This window comes from Macrotis lagotis, chromosome 1 (genome assembly GCF_037893015.1).
Source record: "Macrotis lagotis isolate mMagLag1 chromosome 1, bilby.v1.9.chrom.fasta, whole genome shotgun sequence".
NCBI lineage: Eukaryota > Metazoa > Chordata > Mammalia > Peramelemorphia > Peramelidae > Macrotis > Macrotis lagotis.
The window spans coordinates 798,591,156-798,611,789 of NC_133658.1; the positions used below are offsets into that span (position 1 = coordinate 798,591,156).

A 20,634-nucleotide genomic window follows, 5' to 3' on the forward strand; every position below is an offset into this window, starting at 1 on the left:
ATGATGAGGGCCTCCACTAGAGTATGGGCAATGTCAGAGAGATGCGGGTTGAGGAGGAAAGGAGAAGAAGTTCTTAGAGAACAGACTCATTAAAAATAAAAGGCAAGGTCCTCAAGGGAGAGTATGAGGGTAGAAGAGCCATGGGAGGTACCACTCCTAACAGGTATTGCTTCATTCAAGAAAACAGAACAAATAGCCCCAGTTATCAAGGAATTTGGTAAGGATATAATCTGATTATGAAGCTAAAGTTTTTGTCTGGAAGTTTCTTTTGACTTTGTAAAGAAAATAACAGAAAAATAAGAGGAAAGTTTTAGAAGTCTTATACAAAAAAGAAGATAGTCTTAAATGAAATTTGAGGTAAAAATACTTCTTCTTTTGACTTTGTAAAGAAAATAACAGAAAAATAAGAGGAAAGTTTTAGAAGTCTTATACAAAAAAGAAGATAGTCTTAAATGAAATTTGAGGTAAAAATACTTCTTCAGCAACACTGCATATAGAACAATTACTAGGCACTGCATTTTATAGTAGTTGTTTTATTACTGTTTATTACATTGTTTCTTACTTTATCAATTTCCCCCAACACAAAATGAGGAGGGCAGATAATTATAAAAGTTAGTCTTGGCCCCTTATAGTGGGGGAACAAATACATGGCTAAACAATAGATGTATAACTACTGATTCACTTAGAAACAAAAATTTTAAATACAATGAAAGATTAAACAAGAAAGAAATTTTAAATGACTATCAAATTTAGTTATATTATAGTGCCTAGGTTGTATATCAAGAGACATTTTTTCTTCTGGAGTTATTTTCAAAATATACATCTATTTAAGAGAAGGATATCTGATTAAGTCAAGATACAGACAAAACCTGAATTTGAGTAGAAAGGGAGTAGAAAGAGCATGAAAAGATATAAAAGTTTTCATCAATTATCTCCATATATTGAAAATGTTTAAATTCTCCAAAAGCATGCACTATCTTTGTACATGAGTTCCCTGCACAAAGTAGGTTATTAAAGGTTTTTGAACTGAATAAAATAAACACCCTATGAATATCACGTAATACTTTGATCCTTATAATGTATTATTATATATTATGGTTTTTTAAAGTTGCTGATTTTTCTTAGTACACTGCCTCATGAGGGTAGGGAGCACTTAAGAAATTTAGTAATAAAAGCCCTATCTGTACTTATGCCTGTTTTAAAAAATAGGCATCTCCCTTTTCGGCGTCCATCAGGGCCAAGTCAGCTTTCCTGCTCTGGGATGCAGCTGGGGCCCGGCGGTGGTGGGGGGCACCCGGCACCCTATGAAAAGGAGGGTACCCATGGCAGAGCCCAGCTTGGCTGACCCCCACCAGCTCTTCCATGACATGAGCTCAGCCCACGGACCTGGGAGCTATCCAGCTCCCTGGGGGCTTGGGCTACCCTTTCCCTTCACAACCAGCCTTCCTTTCTTACTCTGTGTCCAATATGGCTGTGGCCTATGGGAGCAGCCTGGCTGCTCATGGCAAGGAACTGGTCGACAAGAATATTGACCGCTTCATTCCCGTTACCAAGATGAAGTATTACTTTGCTGCTGACACTGCGTATGTGGGGAAGAAATTGGGACTCTTGGTGTTTCCCTATTTGCACCAGGTCTGGGAGGTACAGTACCAGCAGGACATGCCTGTGGCCCCATGGTTTGAAATCAACACCGCCGACTTCTACATTCCAGCTATGGCTTTTATCACATACATTGTGGTTGCTGGCCTGATTCTGTGGACACAGGACAGGTTCTCCCCAGACCTTCTGGGTCTGCAGGCTAGCTCACTCCCAGCCTGGCTCACAGCGGAGGTATTGACCATCCTGCTGAGCCTCTACCTGGTCACTGTCAACACAGACTTCACCACCATAGACTTGCTGGCCTTCTTGGCATACAAGTATGTAGGGATGATTGGTGGGGTCGTGACTGGCCTGCTCTTTGGAAGGAATGGCTACTACTTGGTGCTCAGCTGGTGTTGTGTGGTCATCTTTGTCTTCACGATACGAATGCTTCGACCGAAAATCCTCTCAGAAGTGGCAACCGAAGGCATCCTGGTGCAGGGGGTGAGAAACCAGCTGCGCATGTACCTGATGATAGCTATCGCTGCTGCCCAGCCCCTCTTCATGTACTGGCTCACCTTTCACCTAGCCAGGGAGGCTCCTCTACAAAGGCCACAGTGGGGATTGGAGAGGCTCAGGCCACTGACCTCTGAAAATCCAAGAAGTAGGAAGTGTAGCCCCATGGGGAGGGGAGGGGAGGAGTCTATTGCTCCGGCCTGAGCTGCCAGGGCCCCACTATTCCTATCCCCTCAAAGTCCCTGGCCCTTTGATTGGAGCCTACTCCTCTTCCACAAAGATTCATCTCCTTGCCTGTTGTGCTTGAGCCTAGTCCCCACCCCTTCTGCCCCAAGGAAAGCCCATCTGCCTCCCCATCTCCTCCTCCTCCTCCTCCTTCCCCAATCCCATCCTCTAAGGTGCTTAGAGATCCCTTAACTCCCTTAACTCCACAGCATGTTCCAAGCTGGGGCTGTCACACATGGGTGTCTGTTACAGGGAGAAATAGACCCCCTGGGGGTGCTGGTGAAAAAATAAATAAAATAAAAAAGACATCTTTCCTCTATACCAAAATCATTTATTCTAAAAGTAGCTGATAAACTGAGACTATTCAAAGAAGTACAACTAGGTCAGAGAAGAAATTCATGTCAAATATTTACTCTGGAGAACAGAAGACATAGCAGAAAACATACAGATTTAAATACAGATTAAATATATATACATATATATATATCTTTAAGTTTTTGAAGGCCTGTCATATGTAAAAGGGATAATACATGTTCAACTAGATCACAGAGGTAGAACTAAAAAAAACAACAAAAGCAAATTTAGACTTAATATAAGGAAAAAATTTCTATCACAAAAAAGTGCTACTGTAAATACTTTGATGGATATGAGGATTTTTTTTGTTATCAATAAATCCTTGGAAAATAAGCCTAGTAGTTCAACCTGTGGGTGAAAGGATATAGATATTTTTTAACTGGATTTTTCATTCCAAAATACTTTCCGGGGCGGCTAGGTGGTGCAGTGGATAAAGCACTGGCCCTGTAGTCAGGAGTACCTGGGTTCAAATCTTGTCTCAGACACTTAATAATTACCTAGCTGTGTGGCCTTGGGCAAGCCACTTAACCCCATTTGCCTTGCAAAAACCTAAAAAACAAACAAACCAAAATACTTTCATCAATAATGCACCAGAGTCTATATTCAATAATTTAAAGACATTCTAAACTATGTGAAAGTTATAACACCATCTATTTTCAGTCACAACTTTCCCAAGTGTTTTGGTTTGGGTCTATCCTTAATCAAAGTAATATTCTCATTGGTCACATTAGAGTACCTACCCAGATTTAATAATTAGAGAAACAGAACTAAGACACAAATAAAAGTTTGACAAATTTCAACAAATGATGGGAAAAAATATTGTCTTCAAACTCCCTTAATAATCAATTTTAGAAATCTTAAGAGTCATAGTATATAGAGAACTGGATTTAGGGGTGACAAAGACCTAAGTTCAAATCTTGCCTCAAACCTTCACTGTATGATGCTGAACAAATCATTTAACTTCCCTCAGGCAGTTTCGCCATCTGTAAAATGAGAATTTAAAAAGCTACCTTATTACAGGGTTGTTGAGAGAATTAAAAGAAAACTATGTAAAGGGGTGGCTAGGTGGCGTAGTGGATAAAGCACCGGCCTTGGAATCAGGAGTACCTGGGTTCAAATCCAGTCTCAGACACTTAATAATTACATAGCCGCGTGGCCTCGGGCAAGCCACTTAACCCCATCTGCCTTGCAAAAACCTAAAAAAAAAAAACCTACGTAAAGCAAATTTCATAGCATTATATAAATTCTGATATCATGGGGTGGCTAGGTGGCGTAGTAGATAAAGCACCGGCCCTGGAGTCAGGAGTGCCTGGGTTCAAATCCGGTCTCAGACACTTAATAATTACCTAGCTGTGTGGCCTTGGGCAAGCCACTTAACCCCATTTGCCTTGCAAAAAAAAAAAAACAAACAAACCTAAATCCTGATATCAGCACCAGCGGTCTGAAATTGGGTCCCATCTAGCTCATACACTTAAGCAATGGGCTTAGGTAAGATGGTTAATAGTGAGGTAAACTTGAAAGATAGTGTGGTGTAGTAGAAGGAATGCAGGACTTAGAAAAAATACCTGCGTTCAATCCCACCTCAGGCACTTACTGGTTATATGATACTAAGTAAATCATTTAATTTCATGGGATTGGACTCAATGACTTCTCAGGTCCCTGCAACTTTAAACCTGTGATCCAATGATCAGAATTCAAACCAGAAGATGAATGTAGTAATTGGATTCAAAACTGATACTGTACAGAGACAGAGGAAAGATGTAGAACACCAGAGAACCAATAAGGGGAAACCAGAAAACACAAGGCAAATACCAGAATACACGAACTAAAAAAACCCTGTAATTATAGTTGTCCAGAAATGAATGAATATTCAGCCTTGAGACAGTGAATCCTCCAGAAATGCAATTAATAATACAAGGTGGGGGGGGATAAACTTGGGTTCAATTTCCTCTTCTGTAAAATGAAGCTCTTTTAGCTCTACTTCTGATTCTATAAATCCTGTATCCTTATGGTATTCCAAAGAACAGAACAGAAATTTGATGTTTTGTAGTAAATGGAATATGCCACTATGGTCATATGAAAAGTGAACTGTATAAAATGTATCTGTTAAGATTTTGATTCAGTTCATATGGTGATCAGATCACTCTTTAGAACTGATTCAGACACTAGACTAGATTTATAATTTCTTTTCACATTTAATTAAAGTCACTAAAAAGATTAAACATACAATGTAAATATTGCCTATTTTAGCTGAAACTGCTGGCTTTCAATGGAACACAACTGCATACAGATAAGGCAAGAAGACTAGTCATATTCAATTCTCTAATGTCATATAAAACAACTTCAAAGAATGCCTTGGGACTACAAGCAGAAAACCTCAGCTGCTACAAAACTTTCTTCATTATTAGACCCAATGCAATTTTTTAACAGGTGATGCAATTCCACAGCAAAAAAAGAAAATCAATTAAACCAAAACACTACTGCAAAATATTCAATAAAGTTCATATATAAGATTCAATACATCTATAAAGATTACAATTAAATTAAATAGTAATTTTCCCACTGTTTTAGTTTTTAAAAACTCTAGACCTGGAATCTCAAGGTAGAAGAATCAAAAATCACCTTGACCTAGGGATCCCATTCTTAGGTTATATAGTCTACAGCAGCCAATGTACCCCCAAAGATCATTTACATACATACATACACACACACACACACACATAGAAGCAAATGACTAGAAATCAAGTCATTGGTAGGTCCCTAACAATTGGTGATGAATAAACTTTGGAATATAAATTTAATAGAGTATTATTATGTAGTAAAAATTCATCTGCCTTGCAAAAACCTTAAAAAAAATACTCACCTGTATTTCCACCTGTGTTCTTTTTCTTCTTTTTTAGATTTTTCAGGGCAATGGGGTTAAGTGGCTTGCCCGAGGCCACACGGCTAGGTAATTATTAAGTGTCTGGGGTCGAATTCGAACCCAGGTACTCCTGACTCCAAGGCCGGTGCTCTATTCACTGTGCCACCTAGCCACCCCGTCCACCTGTATTCTTGAAACCAATCTTAGAATTCATTTTTCTGTAATGAAAAATGTTCTCCACCTGATTCATTTAACCCTTCTCACACTTTAATAAAAGTTACCTATTCTTTCACTCTTTCCTTAATTGTCTAATTTATCTATCTTAGTAATCTACACTTGAAATATAAATTTCATTATTTTACCAAAGACTTACTATAAGGTCTGCAATAAAAGACCACCTTACATTAAAAAAAAATTTGCTCACAAAAAAATGAATGTTGAAAACTATCTTTACATGTAATTGAAAAAATAAAATATCATTAAAAAATGAATCAACAATTAACAGTGAAAAAACCTCTAGACCTTGATCACCATTCTGTTTACCATTCTCCAAATGCTCTCTACCATAAACATGAAGTATCTAAACCTGAACCCAATATTCCATCCAGATGGAGTATGATCAGGACAGCAACAAAGAGAACTGTCTCATTATTCTATATATTATGCCTCCATCTATGCAGCCTCCAACCAAGTTGCTCTCTTTGGCCTATCATACCACAGATAAATAAGATAAGAACTCCAAATAATTAAACTCTGGAGAACGAGATTACTTGGGAGTTTTTAAAATTGACCTATCTTCAGTTCTACAACACCTTTTGCCACAATTTTTCCAAAGAGCATCAACTGCTGTTTATCAATCATACCCATCCATTCTTTCAGTGTTCTAAAATAAAGTTCCTCATCTAAAATTTAGGACCAATTAAGAAAAGAGTGGTAACTCTCTTACCATTAGGTCTCTTAAATTGCATTTCAAATCCCTTTTAAACATGTACCCTAATGTTCCAAATCTGATGAACATTATCCTTATCAATCAACTCTTAGGTTCAATCTCATTACAACAAATAGCTATTTATATTTCTTCTGTACAGTAGTAGGTTAAAGTGAAGAAATAATATATATTTGCTAGAACCTGTGGACTTTTAAAATTAGTGTTTTTGGCATTGGCATTTGTGGCAATTGAATCTGACTTGAATAAACAAAATGCCTACTTGGAAATAAACAGATACCTAGGAAGTAGGAAAGTATAACAAAGTCAAGAGCAAAATATGAGCAGTCACGATATAGTCAACTAAATTAAAATAGAATTATAATTTTACATCTCTGGCAATGCCAGTCTAAACATTACCAAACAGGTACATTTTCTGTTTTATTAAAAAGGTGATACTGTGGGTAGAACTATCAATTGATCCAGTCATGCTTTATAAAAAGTTATTAAACTGATTATCTTTTGGCTCAGCAATACCACTAAGGTCTTAAGAAATCAAAGAAATAGGAAGAGAACACCTATGTGTACAAAAATATTTATCAGTTATTTTTGTGGTAGTAAAAAAAATGGGAAACTAAAAGTACATTTAGAAAACGGATGACCAAGATATAATGCATGAAATTTAGTCTAATACTGTCATGGAAGAAATTATACAAGGGGACCCCTTGGAGAGCTAAAGTGGGGGTGAAGGGAGACAGAAGGAATAAAGGAAGAATCCACAGAAAGTCGTCAAGCAATTCAGCTGGGCATTGTGTTATCTCCCACATCATTCTGACTGGTGATGTCTCTGTGGGCATAGGAAGTGATTGACAGCCTGCAGGTCAATCGCCTCATACCCCTTCAGCTGGCTCCCAAGTTCCGGAGGTTTATGCCCAGGGATCGGCTTCCTCTGTTCCAGATTCATCCCAATGATCTAGCCTGCAGGATTTCGGTGACATGAGTGCTTATTTACTGAATACCAAAAAACAGTGCCCTACTACAACCATACTACAGTCACTGTTCTTCAGATCAGTCTTGTAATGAAAAAGACACATCTTCCAATGGAAAAAATACTAAGTGCACAAACCTTGTACTAACCAACAGAATGTACTAAAACTAAACAAAGTCCTGAAACAATTAGTTTGGTCCTGTTTACTCATTGTTTTCATGGATTTAAGCCAAGGCTGTTGTCTGGGTTTAAACCAAAGGCAAAAGCATTTTTGTGGTTTTTCTTATAAAGATTCATGATCTACTCCAAAACAGTCACTATGACATAGACAATTACGAATATCCAGTACAAGAATGATTTTTCTCAAACTCAGAATTATCAGTCACAAAATAAAAATCAGAAGTAATGGCATATTAGTAAGAAGTAATGGAAGGAGGAGCAGTGAATAGAGTACTGGTCCTGGAGTCAGGAGTACCTGAGTTCAAATCTGTTCTCAGACACTTAATAATTACCTATCTGTGTGGCCTTGGGCAAGCTACTTTAACCCCATTACCTTGCAAAAACTAAAAGAAGTAATGGTATTAGGAGAAAGGTGTTATGATTTATTTCATAATCACCATTTACAATCATTCTACAAAATCAAATAGTATTTTATTGTATTCTGCTGAAGTAAGGAATTGAAATGTTGGAAGTAAATACTCCTTAGGAATTGAATCTACCTTCTTTAAGCAAAATAGGTAATAAAAGAAGACACAAATCAGAATCACTATTTCAGGGTCTCCCTAAAGACACTAATCCCTAGAAGCTATATTTTATCAGATTTATTATGTAAATTCTACTACATACTAATAATAAAAAATATCAATTTGAACTTTTTAAAAAAGATATTATACAGCAATGGTTTCAGAGAAAACTGGGAAAACTTGTAAAAACTAATGCAAAGTGAAGTAAACATAACAAGGTGGATAATTTATATGATAACAATATCGTAAAAAACAAAACAACTTTGAAAAACTTTAGAATTCTGATCAATCCAATGTCAAAGAAATAATTCTGGAGGACTCACGATAAAATATGGCCCCCATACCTCCTGATTGAGAAGTGATGAATTTAGAGTACAGATTGAGACATGTACATATACATGAATATGAACATGGAATTTTTTAAAGATACTAACTGATAATTTTAGAACTTTCTGTACTCAAAACTCACTTCTATCACTGTTTTAACTTACACTATGGAATTTCTGCATTTAGGATTAGACATTCTGCCTGAAAGGAACTAGGTAACCCTTTGTTCTACTCCAGGAAGTTAATTTTTGTACCAAAACACTACTGGTTAGCTAACCAGTCATAGATTTAGAAAGCATATTCCTCACAATAGTGAAATGGGCAAGTCACTTAACCCTAGTTACCTCGGTTATGATTTCTTAAAATTAGCTAGAAGGAAAAGGCAAACTACTACAGTATCTCTGGCAAGAAAACTCCCCAAAAATTTTCATGAAGAGTCAAACATGAATGAAACAACTCAAAAAACAAATGCAATCATCCTGATTTTACAGATTACAGAACTGAAGCTCAGTTAAGTGACTTGTCTAAGGGTCACACGAAAGTCAGAGTAGGATAGCCACCCAAGAACTTAAAATAAATAAAGGGCAGCTAGATGGTGCAGTGGAGAGAGCACTGGCCTTGGTATCAGGAGGAAAGAAGTTTGAATCCAGCCTCTGACACTTACTAGCTGTGAGATCTCGGGCAAATTACTTAATCCTGATTTGCCTCACATCCAGGGCCATCTCCTGATTCATATCTGGCCACTGGATCCAGATACTCTGGAGGTGAAAGTGAGGCTGGTGACTGAGCAGCCCTTCACTCAAATCCAATTCACATGCTTGTCATGGCATTACCTCCTTAATGTCATAGTCTTCTTCAAAAATGAAGGACAAAAACACTATTATAATAAACTTATAACAAATCTACATACAGAGAGGCAAACTGAAGTAGCAATAGCTAAGTTAAAAAAAATTCAATATAAGTTTCTAAGCTGGTTTGAACAAAGTCTTCATCTTAAGTGGATGAATTATTCAGAAACGAAAACATATAGAGCATAATAATATGCTTTATTTTTAAAATATAGAAGTTTATATTTGTAGAGAATTTTTATTTTCAAAGCACATTCTTCTTACCACAAACTGTGAGGAAGACATTACAATTATTACCTTTGCCAATTCACTGATGAGACATCTGAAGCTCAGAAAGACTGAGTGGCTTTCCCACAATTACATATCCAATAAGTGTTAAGCAATACCAGGTTTAAGATTACAAATCCAAAGCTATTCCCACAATACTCATTGCTTCTCTATGTATCTTTAGAGAGATATACATAAATGTTGCCTCTCCATAGACACAGAAAAAAAACAACATTAATGCACAAGGGATTCAGAGGGAGGAACATGTTGAAGGACAAGTGAATTATTTTACTTGGTAGTTGGGGCTAGTCAAGAAACTGTAATGGAAGTTAGCCTTGAACTAACTGTTAAAGGACAAGGAGAATTTGCCCCTGAAGATAGTCCTCAACATGAATGCCAAATAACTTAGCCTGAGTAAAACAGTCTATTGCCAAAGTGAAAAATCAGAGGAAAACAGGAATCAAGAGTAAACAACTTGTAGAGTTAATACCAACTATCAAAAATTTTCCATGGATATGATTGACAAGACATATAGGAAAATTCTACAAAGGATGGAATGTCACATAAACCAGATTTTTAAAAAAATTTAATGTTGATTATTCCCTAGCATTCTACTTTGACTTAAAAAAAAAGCAGTAATAATTTTTCAACACAAACATGCCAAGATTACTAAGCAAAAAATGAGGAATGTTATGGTTTAAAGCATTTGAGTAAATTGCTTAAATGGGTATATTTACTATCAATTGAAGTATTTCCTGATTTGCCCCTCCAACCCTGCCTATTGCTAGTGCATTTCCTCTGAGATTATTTTCAATTTGATAGGTATATGTCTTATTTATACAAAGTTGTTTGCATGTTGTCTCATTAGACAATGAGCTTCTTGAGAACAGAGATTTTTTTTTAACCTTTCTTTCCTTTGTCCTTGGTTCCAGGATCTGGAATACACTTTGAACTAATTAAATGCTTGTTGACTTGAAAATGGCCTGAAGATGTCCTAAAGATGCTGAAAAAAAATCCAGATGTGTCAAACTCAAAGCCTAAAAAAACTCTTGAGTTTGGTCTAAACCAAATTAAAATGTAATTAAGAAAGATTTAACAAAATAAATAAAAATTTAAGACAACATAGATAATGCTAATTTGTGATTTTCTAAATCAATATGCTGTCCCCAGGGATCCCTTTCTAGTGTTTGACATCTTCTTTATCTAAATAGACACAGGAGGCAACATCATTTAAAAATACTGTTAGAGGGCGGCTAGGTGGCGCAGTGGATAAAGCACCGGCCCTGGAATCAGGAGTACCTGGCTTCAAATGTGATCCCAGACACTTAATAATTACCTAGCTGTGTGGCCTTGGGCAAGTCACTTAACCCCATTTGCCTTGCAAAAAAAAAATACTGTTAGAATTTAAGAGAAAAATCTCAGAAAAGAATAACTTAACTCTCATTTATTTCTTACCCCATATTCAGAATCTCGTTGAATAGGAATGTAATAACCCTGCATGAGTAATTAGTTAACACAAAAATGACTTTTCAAAAATAACCTTAAGTCAATCTTTGAAGAAATAGTAAAATATTGAAGTAGCAGTCAAAATATTTAATTTGCCAACCTTAATAAAAACAATTATATAATCATAAACCATAAATCCATAATGCAAGTTAAAGATTTCCAACTGAACAGAAAACTATCATTTTGTCCAAATCCAGGCACTCAAAAGTAAATTTCTAATAAATATTTGTTGCAGGGGCACACATATCCCCCATTTTCTATAGTGTACAAGAAATTAATCTGTTTTTAAGTTAAAGGTTTTTTTAGTAATTTTTTTTTTAAGGTTTTTACAAGGCAAATGGTCTTGCCCAAGGCCACACAGCTAGGTAATTAAGTGTTTGAGACAGGATTTGAATCCAGGTACTCCTGACTCCAGAGCCGGTGCTTTATCCACTGGGCCACCTAGCCACCCCTAGTAATCTTTTAAAAATAAATTTTAATAGTAATGCCTGTTTTTTAATGCAATAATTTCCCTATACCCTTTTCAACTCCTCCTTGTAAACAATAAAAAAATCATCAAGCAAAACCAACCAGATCAATACAGAAACTAGGCCTATCAATACATTAAGCTTTTCTAGACATTTGATCTCTGGATTAAATATTTGCCATTGCAATGAGTTCAGTGAACTTTTTGGTTTCTAAAATTTGCATCACTTTAGCTGTTATGGTCTAGTCTCCTAGTTCTGCTTACTTCATTTTTTTGTCAGTTCATAGAAGTCTTCCCACATTTCTCGGAAATCCTCATGACCAACCAATAACCATTTACTACTTATTATGTACCAGGCACAGTGTTAAGAACCGGGGATACAAATTGTTTCTTGGGGCATGATAATATTCTATTATGCTCAAATGCCAAATTTTGTTATACAAATCCCCATAGCAAGATGTACTCCATTGTTTCCAGTTTTTTGCAATCACAAAAAGTAGAGCAGTGAATACTTCTTGGTGAAAATGGGACCTTTCCTCAAATCTGACTTTCCTTCTGCAAAGCTTACCACAATCTTCCAGGGAAGAGAGTAGTATAAGAGAAGTACAACTGACAATAGTATCCAGCTTCCTTAGTCAACCCAGGGACTTTACTAATTCAACAACCCACTTTCCCCTCAGCAATTCAAAACCAATCATTTCAAAATTTCGAGGATATGGAAAAGGTTCACATCCATTCAAAATTTTCTATATTATACAAGCAAAGCTCTGTCCTTAAGCTCTGGGGAAGAGAAAATGATAGATATGAAAACAGATATGAAATAGAGTCTGGTATCAAAGAATTTATCTAACAAGGATTATTAGAAACCATGATTCAAAGTTGAATGAAATAAATGCAAAGAAGCAGGACCAGGTGAAGAGCTACAAGATATTTGAGAAGGGAACATTTCTCATAGACATTGGAAACTCCTCAGCTGATGTGGGATACAAACCACACACATTACTTTCAAATTAAAAATCTAGAACTTACTTTATTACCTAACTTTTGTATACTGGATTAAACAATTCCTTCTAGTCATGGAATTAAAACTAGTAATCTTGGCTACTCAGATGCAAAGTTGTAGGAGACAACTGTCATTCCAACTTGATCAACTTTATACAAATAAAATGAGCTATCCACAAGGTCTAATAGAGATTATATTGAGGCAAATTAGCAACATTTTTACTGATGTCATTAAAAGAGACAACCTCACTGTCAATTATACAATTAAAAAAAAGCCACTGTCACCTTAGAGACTTTATTTATAAAGGCAATAGTTCTATAGTACTATCCCATTTTTACCAAAATATTCATAGCAAAGTGGGGTATATCTTGCCTGAAGGAAATGTACCTCAGATGTAGTGATTATGTTCCAATTTATTGGCATCACATTTCAGCAAAAACAACATGTGAGCTTGAAAAGCTTTTTTCAAAATGAGGGTTACCTGGACAGTGATGATGATTATGTTGTGTCCTTTCTCGAAGAAAAACCATAATACCAAGGAGGTGATGTCATGATAAGCACATGAATTGGATTCGACAGAGGAAGATGCTGTGCTAAGTAAGTCAAGGGGTCTCACTTTCTCCTCCACTGCCATCTGGATCTAGTGGCCAGATATGGCTCAGAACAACAGGAAAATGCCCCTGGATGCAAGATAAGCAGGGTTAAATGACTTGCCCAAGGTCACACAGCTAGTAAGTGGTTGAGTGTCTGAGGTGGGATTGGAACTCCCATTCTTCCAACCCCAAGCCAAGGTCAGTGCTCTCTATCTACTGTCCCACTTAGGTGTCCCAGATGGTGCCATTCAAGCTTCAACTGAAGGAACTGGGGATGCTAAACCTTAGACATTTAGGGTACAATCAAGTATTTCAAATGCTGTCAGGAGGTGGATAGAAATGGTCAAACTAATGCTTGGCCCAAAGTACAGAACTAGAAAAATAGACAGAATTTCCAAAGAAGCAAACCTAAGCTTCATATAAGAAAAGCTTGCTAACAGAGCTATCAGAAAAAAAGAAATCCCACCCCAAATAGTTGCTCCTCACTAAAGGTCTTCACACACACTAAAGGTGCTGAGAGATATGGTTTGGACTAAGATGGCTTGTGATGTTTCTTTCAATTCTGTGATTCTATGACACTCTAAGGATACTCATTTGGACTACCATCTGTACTCGAGACTAATCTTGGAATTAATTCATTTCTCTGTAATGAAAAACATCCTTCACCTGATTCATTCAACCCTTCTTACACTTTAATGAAAGTTACCTATTCTTTCATATGAAAAAAGACTTTTGTTAATTGTCCAGTTTACCTGTCATAGTACATCTGTACTTGAAACATAAATTCCATTATTTTACCAGAAGGTTACTATAAGGTCTGCAATTAAAAACCACCTTACATAAAGAGAACTTTAGAGAAAGATTCTTTAATAAATTCATTTTCCTCCAGTGAAGTACAAATAAAGCTAAAACTGAATCTAAACTACCATTACTAAATAAGTATGTGTCCTGGTAAGTGTAAATAACATGTTACAAAAATTACTTCTGAGAAAATGCAAAATATATCGTAAATATTAATGACCAAATAAAGTGGCTACATGTTTCGCAAACTATAAAAGAAGGTTCATCAAGGAAGAAAGAGGAGTAGGAGAGAGTTGAATAGGCTAATGTGAGGGTCAAGTTTTGTGAAAGACAGGTAAGTGAAGTCAAAGCAGTTATATAGTAGTATAGAGATAAAGGCACAATAGATCACCATGACAGCGAAAAGATTTGGAATGAGTGAAGCCTAGGAAAAGATGAATTAAGAGAGTATGGTCAGATAGAAAAATGTCAATTTTTAATTAAGGAAGAGGGGCGGCTAGGTGGTGCAGTGGATAGAGCACCGGCCTTGGAGTAACTGGGTTCAAATCTGGGCTCAGACACTTAATGATAATTACCTAGCTGTGTGGCCTTGGGCAAGCCACTTAACCCCATTTGCCTTGCAAAAAAAAAAAAAAAGACCTAAAAAAAAACCTAAAAAAAAGGAAGAGGAATTCTTTCAGATGATGGTGAGATCCAATGGACGACCATCCCTATAGGTAACTGAAATAGAATGAAGTAGGTCATAGGACCTAAAAAGATGGAGAACTTGGGATATTAGGATGGATTTATTATTTCCTTCCTATTTCAATAAAGCTCTTAACAAACAAATTTGAAAAAGATTTCTGTAAAGGCTTCCTAAGTTCGGCATTTAGGTAAGTGACTTTCCATTATGAATCTAATACAAACTAATCGATCAATTCCAACAAATCTTTTATGTAATACTTATGAAAAATAATTCTTTACTTAACAAAAGTACAGATTTATAAGCCATGACATTTGTATGCAGCAGAACCTGTCATAAGCATGATGTCAAAAACACTTCTGACTTTCAAGAAAATATTGTGAGTGTTAAGTCCTAAGACTATGACACTCACTCACTCAACAATACGAGTTTGGAATCAACAGCAGACATTATTAGAGCTTCAATAAATCCCACCAACACTCATTTAAAAAATTTAAGCTGTTTCTTTAAAGATTATTTTGTCTATTATATTCAAAAATTATCTACAAATTATACTGTATGGATGTAATGAAATATTAACGCATTATAAGAAATTATGAATAGGAAAAAATCAAATAAGTATGAGATTTCTATAAACTGATACAAAATGAAGTTAGCAGTAACAGAAGTGTGTGTATATACACACACAATAACTAACCATTTATATAAAAATAACACAAAACACAAACTATGATTAACTGTAAGAATAATTCTTAGTCCCAGAGAATATTAATAATAGATGATAAAACCTACTTCCTTCCTCTAGGAAGGAGTTGGGGGGCTACAGATGCATTAATTTTCAATGTGCTTCTGGATGAAGTTTACTGTGCTGTTGTTTTTTTGCTCCATTTTTCCATGTAGAAAGAAGAAGCAAGATACTGGGAAAGGATGATGCTGATGGTGAAGACATGGACAAAAATGACATTTATATAGCACCTGCTATGGGTCAGGCATTATGTTAAGCACTTTACAAATATTGCCTCATTTGATTCTCACAACAATCCTTTGAGGTAAATGCACTATTATTATCTTTATTTTTCAGAATGCGAATAGGAGACAAATGGGAAGGGAAGGAATATTCTTAGTGACTTGCCTAAGGTCATACAGCTAATATGTATTGGAGGCTACATCAGAATTCAAGTCTTCCTGACTTTAGGTCCATCGATTTGTACTACCTATATGAACTGCCTGTGAAGTAAAAATAAAATATATCAAAAAGACTTTAAAAGTTAATGTGCCTATAATCATATACATATATAATATATTATATATATATGTAAAATCACAGTATCTGTGATTGCATTAAGAATTACACAAAATAAGAGTTTTTACTAAATATCCCAACAATTCTATACATATTTATAACATCAACTAACTTCCTATATGGTCTCTTAGGGGGGGAAATATGTAGCATTCTCTTATCAATGTCAGAATTACTTAAGTCTCAAATTTTTCTCTAAACTTAATGAAAAGCAAAAATCCTTATGAAACAACAACATTTGCATTCTTTCTTCCCAAGCTATGTGCTATATAACTTGTACACTGTTATCACCATACTTACCTATTTTATGTCTTTGTAAACAATGACAACCAAAAGCCACAAGGTGTCACAGTCTTAGACTTAACACAATTTATGCCTATATCATCTTCACTATGAAAGGCCACTAGTATATGTTTACTAAGCTACTACATGAAATGAAACATAGAACACTGTAATACAGCATGTTGACAGGATAACTAAAAACTGAATTCTGGAATTCCAAGAGACATCATCACAAAAAAAAGAAGCATGAATTCATAAAGCTCTTATTAACAAAAAAGGGGAAAGCAAATATGCCTTGAGAACTGAAATATTTCTTGTTAAATTGAAAATTAATAGCTATACTTTCACCTCACTATAACACCTAACTTAAAATTTTATAACAAAAAGCATGCACGTACAAAGAAAAAAAAAATCAATTCAGACTAAGTTTAAGAATTTAAGACCCTAAAATATGCAATATGAATCAAAACAGCAATCACCCCCATAATTCATTTGAAACTTAATCATATTTTAATAGTATTGGGTGAGAGGGCTGGCTGGCTTCAGGAGCATGCCTATGGGCAGGGCTGAGGATAACCTGACCCTTCCAGATCCAGTGGGTCAGGAGCTTTTCCAGTGCCTGCTTTTTTATGCAAACTAAATAGCTCCACAACACACCAAGAGTTAGGCAGTAGCATCCCCAGAGTGCACAAAAGGCACTTTACAATCAACACATCAGTATTTACTTTACTTGAGTAGGCTATTTTGTACTTATATTAGTCCTAAAACTGCTATAAAACGGAGGGACCAGGAACTTCACACATACCAATACCAGGTAGCTCCTGTAAAAACAAGCCTGAACTTGCTTCCTGTAAATTTGTGAGTCAAACATTTTCTCTATTAGCTACACAAGGATTTGCTCATAAAGAAAAAAATTCTTGATGAGGTTCATAGAATAAGGTAAAAAAATTTGACAGATACCTTTCAATTGATGTTAATTTGAATTGTATTTCTGAATTTAATATTAGCATCTGTGTTCCAGTGTTTTCTAAGGCAGAAATAAATTTTCCCAATATCTTGATTCTTCTCAAAGATAAAAACGAGAGAAAGTGGCTAATGGAGAAATAGGTGACATATAACATTGTTTTTAAATCTCCAAATTGAATAATTAGGTATTAAGTTCATGCTATAAAACTGAATTACAGTATAAGACTGAAATCATTATCAAAAATAATCTTAGAGACAACAATTATAAAATTAAAATGTTGCAGGCTCATTCAGAGAACTAAGCAGGGCAAACACCAAAGGAAATCTTATTTGTGGAATTATTAATACTTTGAACTTAAGCACTAAGCCACTTAAATATCGGCTAAATATCACCTCTTAAAATTTAAATCACAAGATCCCTGGCCTTCCAGTCCACTCAAAAAACACACTAGTTAGCAGTAGATTTTTTCCCCCACAGAACTTGTCTCAAACCACCTCTCACAAGAATCCTGAATGTATTTATAATTGGAAAATACTCTCATAGAAATTAATAATTCATGATTACCCATAAGTCTCGATGGGCAGGAGAATCAGACACTGGTTGATGTAGGGAGGGGAAAAGAAAGGTGAGAAATTCCAAGTAAAAGGATCATGACGAAACATCAGGTAGTGATGGGGGGGGCCAAGGGGAGGGTGCCACAGCTACCAAAACCCGGGACCCCAGGAGAACAACCTGCGTGTCTGAGATGCGTGCGCCCGCCGGGTCTCTAAGGGCAGCGCCGCCCGCGAAGCCCCCGGCCCTCCCTGCCCCCCAGCCCCCCCAAGGCAGCAACCCCAACCCGGCCCGGCGGCCCCCGCCCCGCCGTCAGGCACAGACCAGGAGCCTCCTTTCCCAAGGCCAAAGAGGGGGAGGGGGAAGGGGCGACGCCCAGATCCCACCCGGATTCCTCCAGACCTCAGGTGAGGTCAGAGAAAGGCGCCGGCGCCCAGGCCCGGGAGGGAGGCCGGGCCGGGCCGGGGACCGCACTGGAAGGGGCCGGGAGGGGCCGATCCGGGCGCCGGGCCCCGCGGGGCGGAGCGGAGCGGGGGGCCGCGGGGAGGAGGGGCGGCGCGGGCCGGCCGGGCCGGCGGGGCAGGGCCGGAGCCCAGGGACGGCCGGGGGGCGCCGCACTCACCGCTCTGCTCCCCCAGGAACACCAGCTTGAATTTCCTCAGGGGGTTCCCGAAGTCCCCGCCAGCAGACATGATGCCGCCGCCTCGGCCCAGCGATCGCCTCGGCCCCGCGGGCTCCCTGCAGCCCGGACGCGGAGGGCGGAGGAGCGGCAGGAAGCGGGGAGGAGCCGGGCGGACGGGCCGAGAGGCGGACAAGCGGGGAGGGCCGGGGCGGCCGGCGGCCGGCTGCCGGGGACAGGAGCCCAGAGGCCCGACGGCGCCGCGGCCGCTCCGCGCTCGCTGCTCCCGGAGCCCCGAGAGCCGCCGCCGCCGCCGCAGCCCAGCCTGCTCGAGTGCGCGAGCCTCTCCGCCGGGGCGCGAGCGTGACAGCGTGACGTGCCGCCTGCGTGCGCGAGCGCGGGCGGGGCCGAAGGCCGGGAGCGCGCCTCCCCCCGCGGACCCGCCCCCCGGCCCGGCCGCAAGTGCAGGGGAGGGTGGGGCCGGCGCAGAGAAAAGGAGGAGGAGTTGCCCGGCGGGGCAAAGGGGCGGGACGGGGGCGGGGGGAGAGGAGGAAGGAAGAGAGAGGCTGACGCCGCGCCTGGCGAGCCAATAGAAGGTAACCAAGGTGAAACCGCCCAATGACGGCGCCGAGGGAGGGGGCGGAGCAAAGCCCGGGGCTCACGGGAGGCGGGGAAAGGCGACGCCGGCGCCGCGGCCGCCATGAAGAGTGTGGCGGGAGGGGCGGGGTCGAGAGGTGGGCGGGGCCGGCCGAACCCGGAGGGAGGTCCAAACGGCCCGGTTGGCACTTGAACGGTCCCAACGGCGGCCGGAGCCTGCGGCGCCCCTCCCCCCGCCTGGTAATGCCCGGCTCGGAGCCCCCGGCTCGCCCCCTCCGCCCTCGGCTTCCCCGGGAAGGTGCCAACCGCAGGCGCGGCCCCTCGCTGCGGCTCCCCCGGGCTGCTCGCGCCCAGGGCCCACCCCGGCTCCGCGTTGGGCCCCGCTTCCAGCCTGGTTCCCAGAGGGGCAGAGGCCGCCCGCACTGGGGGACGTGACCCGCGGGCGCGGGGCTTCCTTGGGGAAGGGGCTCGAGGGCTCTGCCATTTCCTTCTCCGGCCTATTTACAGAAGAGGAAACTGAGGCAACCGCAGTCACAGCTAGTGAGTGTGCCAGGCCGGACCGAACTCATGAAGAGGAGCCTGACCCCAGGCCCCCCACTGTGCCCCCGGCGCCCCCACCACTGTCCGGCCGCAGTCCCTTTAAACCGTAATCGAGAAATGTTTAACAAAAATATTTAAAAATAAAATAGAAATAACATTGCACTTGAAATCCAAGTTGACAGGGAACACACAGAGATCCTTATATAGCTATGAGCACTCTGTCTGACCCTGGAACAGAGCGCCTCCCACAACCCTTGACAATCTGTGTTCCGGGGTTCCTTCCAGCGATCATCTCCCATTTCTGACATTCTATGTTCTAAGGGCCCTTGTTGGGAGCCAGGGTCTCTAAGCTGTTTGACACAGTCACAGCAAGAAGACTCAAGGCGGCCACACCGCCTGATGGAACAACGTTTCCTTCTTCAATATATAGGGATTCCATGTATACCCATAGTTATAGGTCCATTACTGATTGTAAAACTTACTCATCCTAATAGTGAAATGACTATAAAGGAAGGATTTCTGAGAAATTCCTTGAATAAAACAGATTGTAAACTCTATCCCAATTTAACAGGATTGCCTCTCCCTGAGACATACAAAAGGCTTCAACATAAAATCTTTGGAAAATACAGCACTGGGAGTTCCAGGGAGCCATCAGAATATATACAGGGAAAACAGATAAAAGATGGGTCAGATAGAATTCCAGGAAAATTAATAGTTTTCCCCCTTATCATACACAGGAATATATGATAAAGATGGTAAGAGAATAGTTAGTATAGGTAACTAATATGTGAACTCTAACAGCCTTACTTTATTGGGAAAGAAACCGTAGCATCTATCAACAAGGGCTGAAAGGAAAATTGGTTTTTGAAGGAGTCAGCAGACAGGTGGATAAACATAACTGTCCTCACTATAGGTTGTCAAGGGAGCATATCGAAAAACATTACATATACGACATAAAAGCATTCCATTAAACAAATTATATCAAAGATTACTATCAGGAAAGTTCTGCTTAATTAATAACTTTACTATGCAGCAACAAACTAGGCAACAGACAGGTTGAGGTCATCACAGTCTGAGCAAAGAAAAGAAAAT

At 39.2% G+C, this 20,634-nt stretch overlaps 1 protein-coding gene, 1 long non-coding RNA gene and 1 pseudogene across 3 annotated transcripts in view; 2 read left to right on the top strand and 1 right to left on the bottom strand.

The window, feature by feature from the left end:
- Positions 1 to 18,846, bottom strand: part of RAB6A (RAB6A, member RAS oncogene family) — a 67,593-nt gene extending 48,747 nt beyond the window's left edge. Inside the window, exon 1 of one of the 2 annotated variants that reach the window (XM_074216846.1) lies at positions 18,409 to 18,846. In XM_074216846.1, coding sequence (XP_074072947.1) covers positions 18,409 to 18,478 — 70 coding nt within the window. In that variant the 5' untranslated portion in view covers positions 18,479 to 18,846. The remainder of the gene's footprint in view (positions 1 to 18,408) is intronic. The other variant, XM_074216845.1, reaches the window with a different exon arrangement.
- Positions 1,190 to 7,461, top strand: LOC141510230 (protein YIF1B pseudogene; annotated as a pseudogene).
- Positions 18,777 to 19,699, top strand: LOC141508328 (uncharacterized). Its single transcript, XR_012474390.1, has 2 exons — positions 18,777 to 19,001; positions 19,510 to 19,699. It is a non-coding gene; the product is annotated as an uncharacterized LOC141508328 (long non-coding RNA).
- The last annotated feature ends 935 nt before the right edge of the window (positions 19,700 to 20,634 follow it).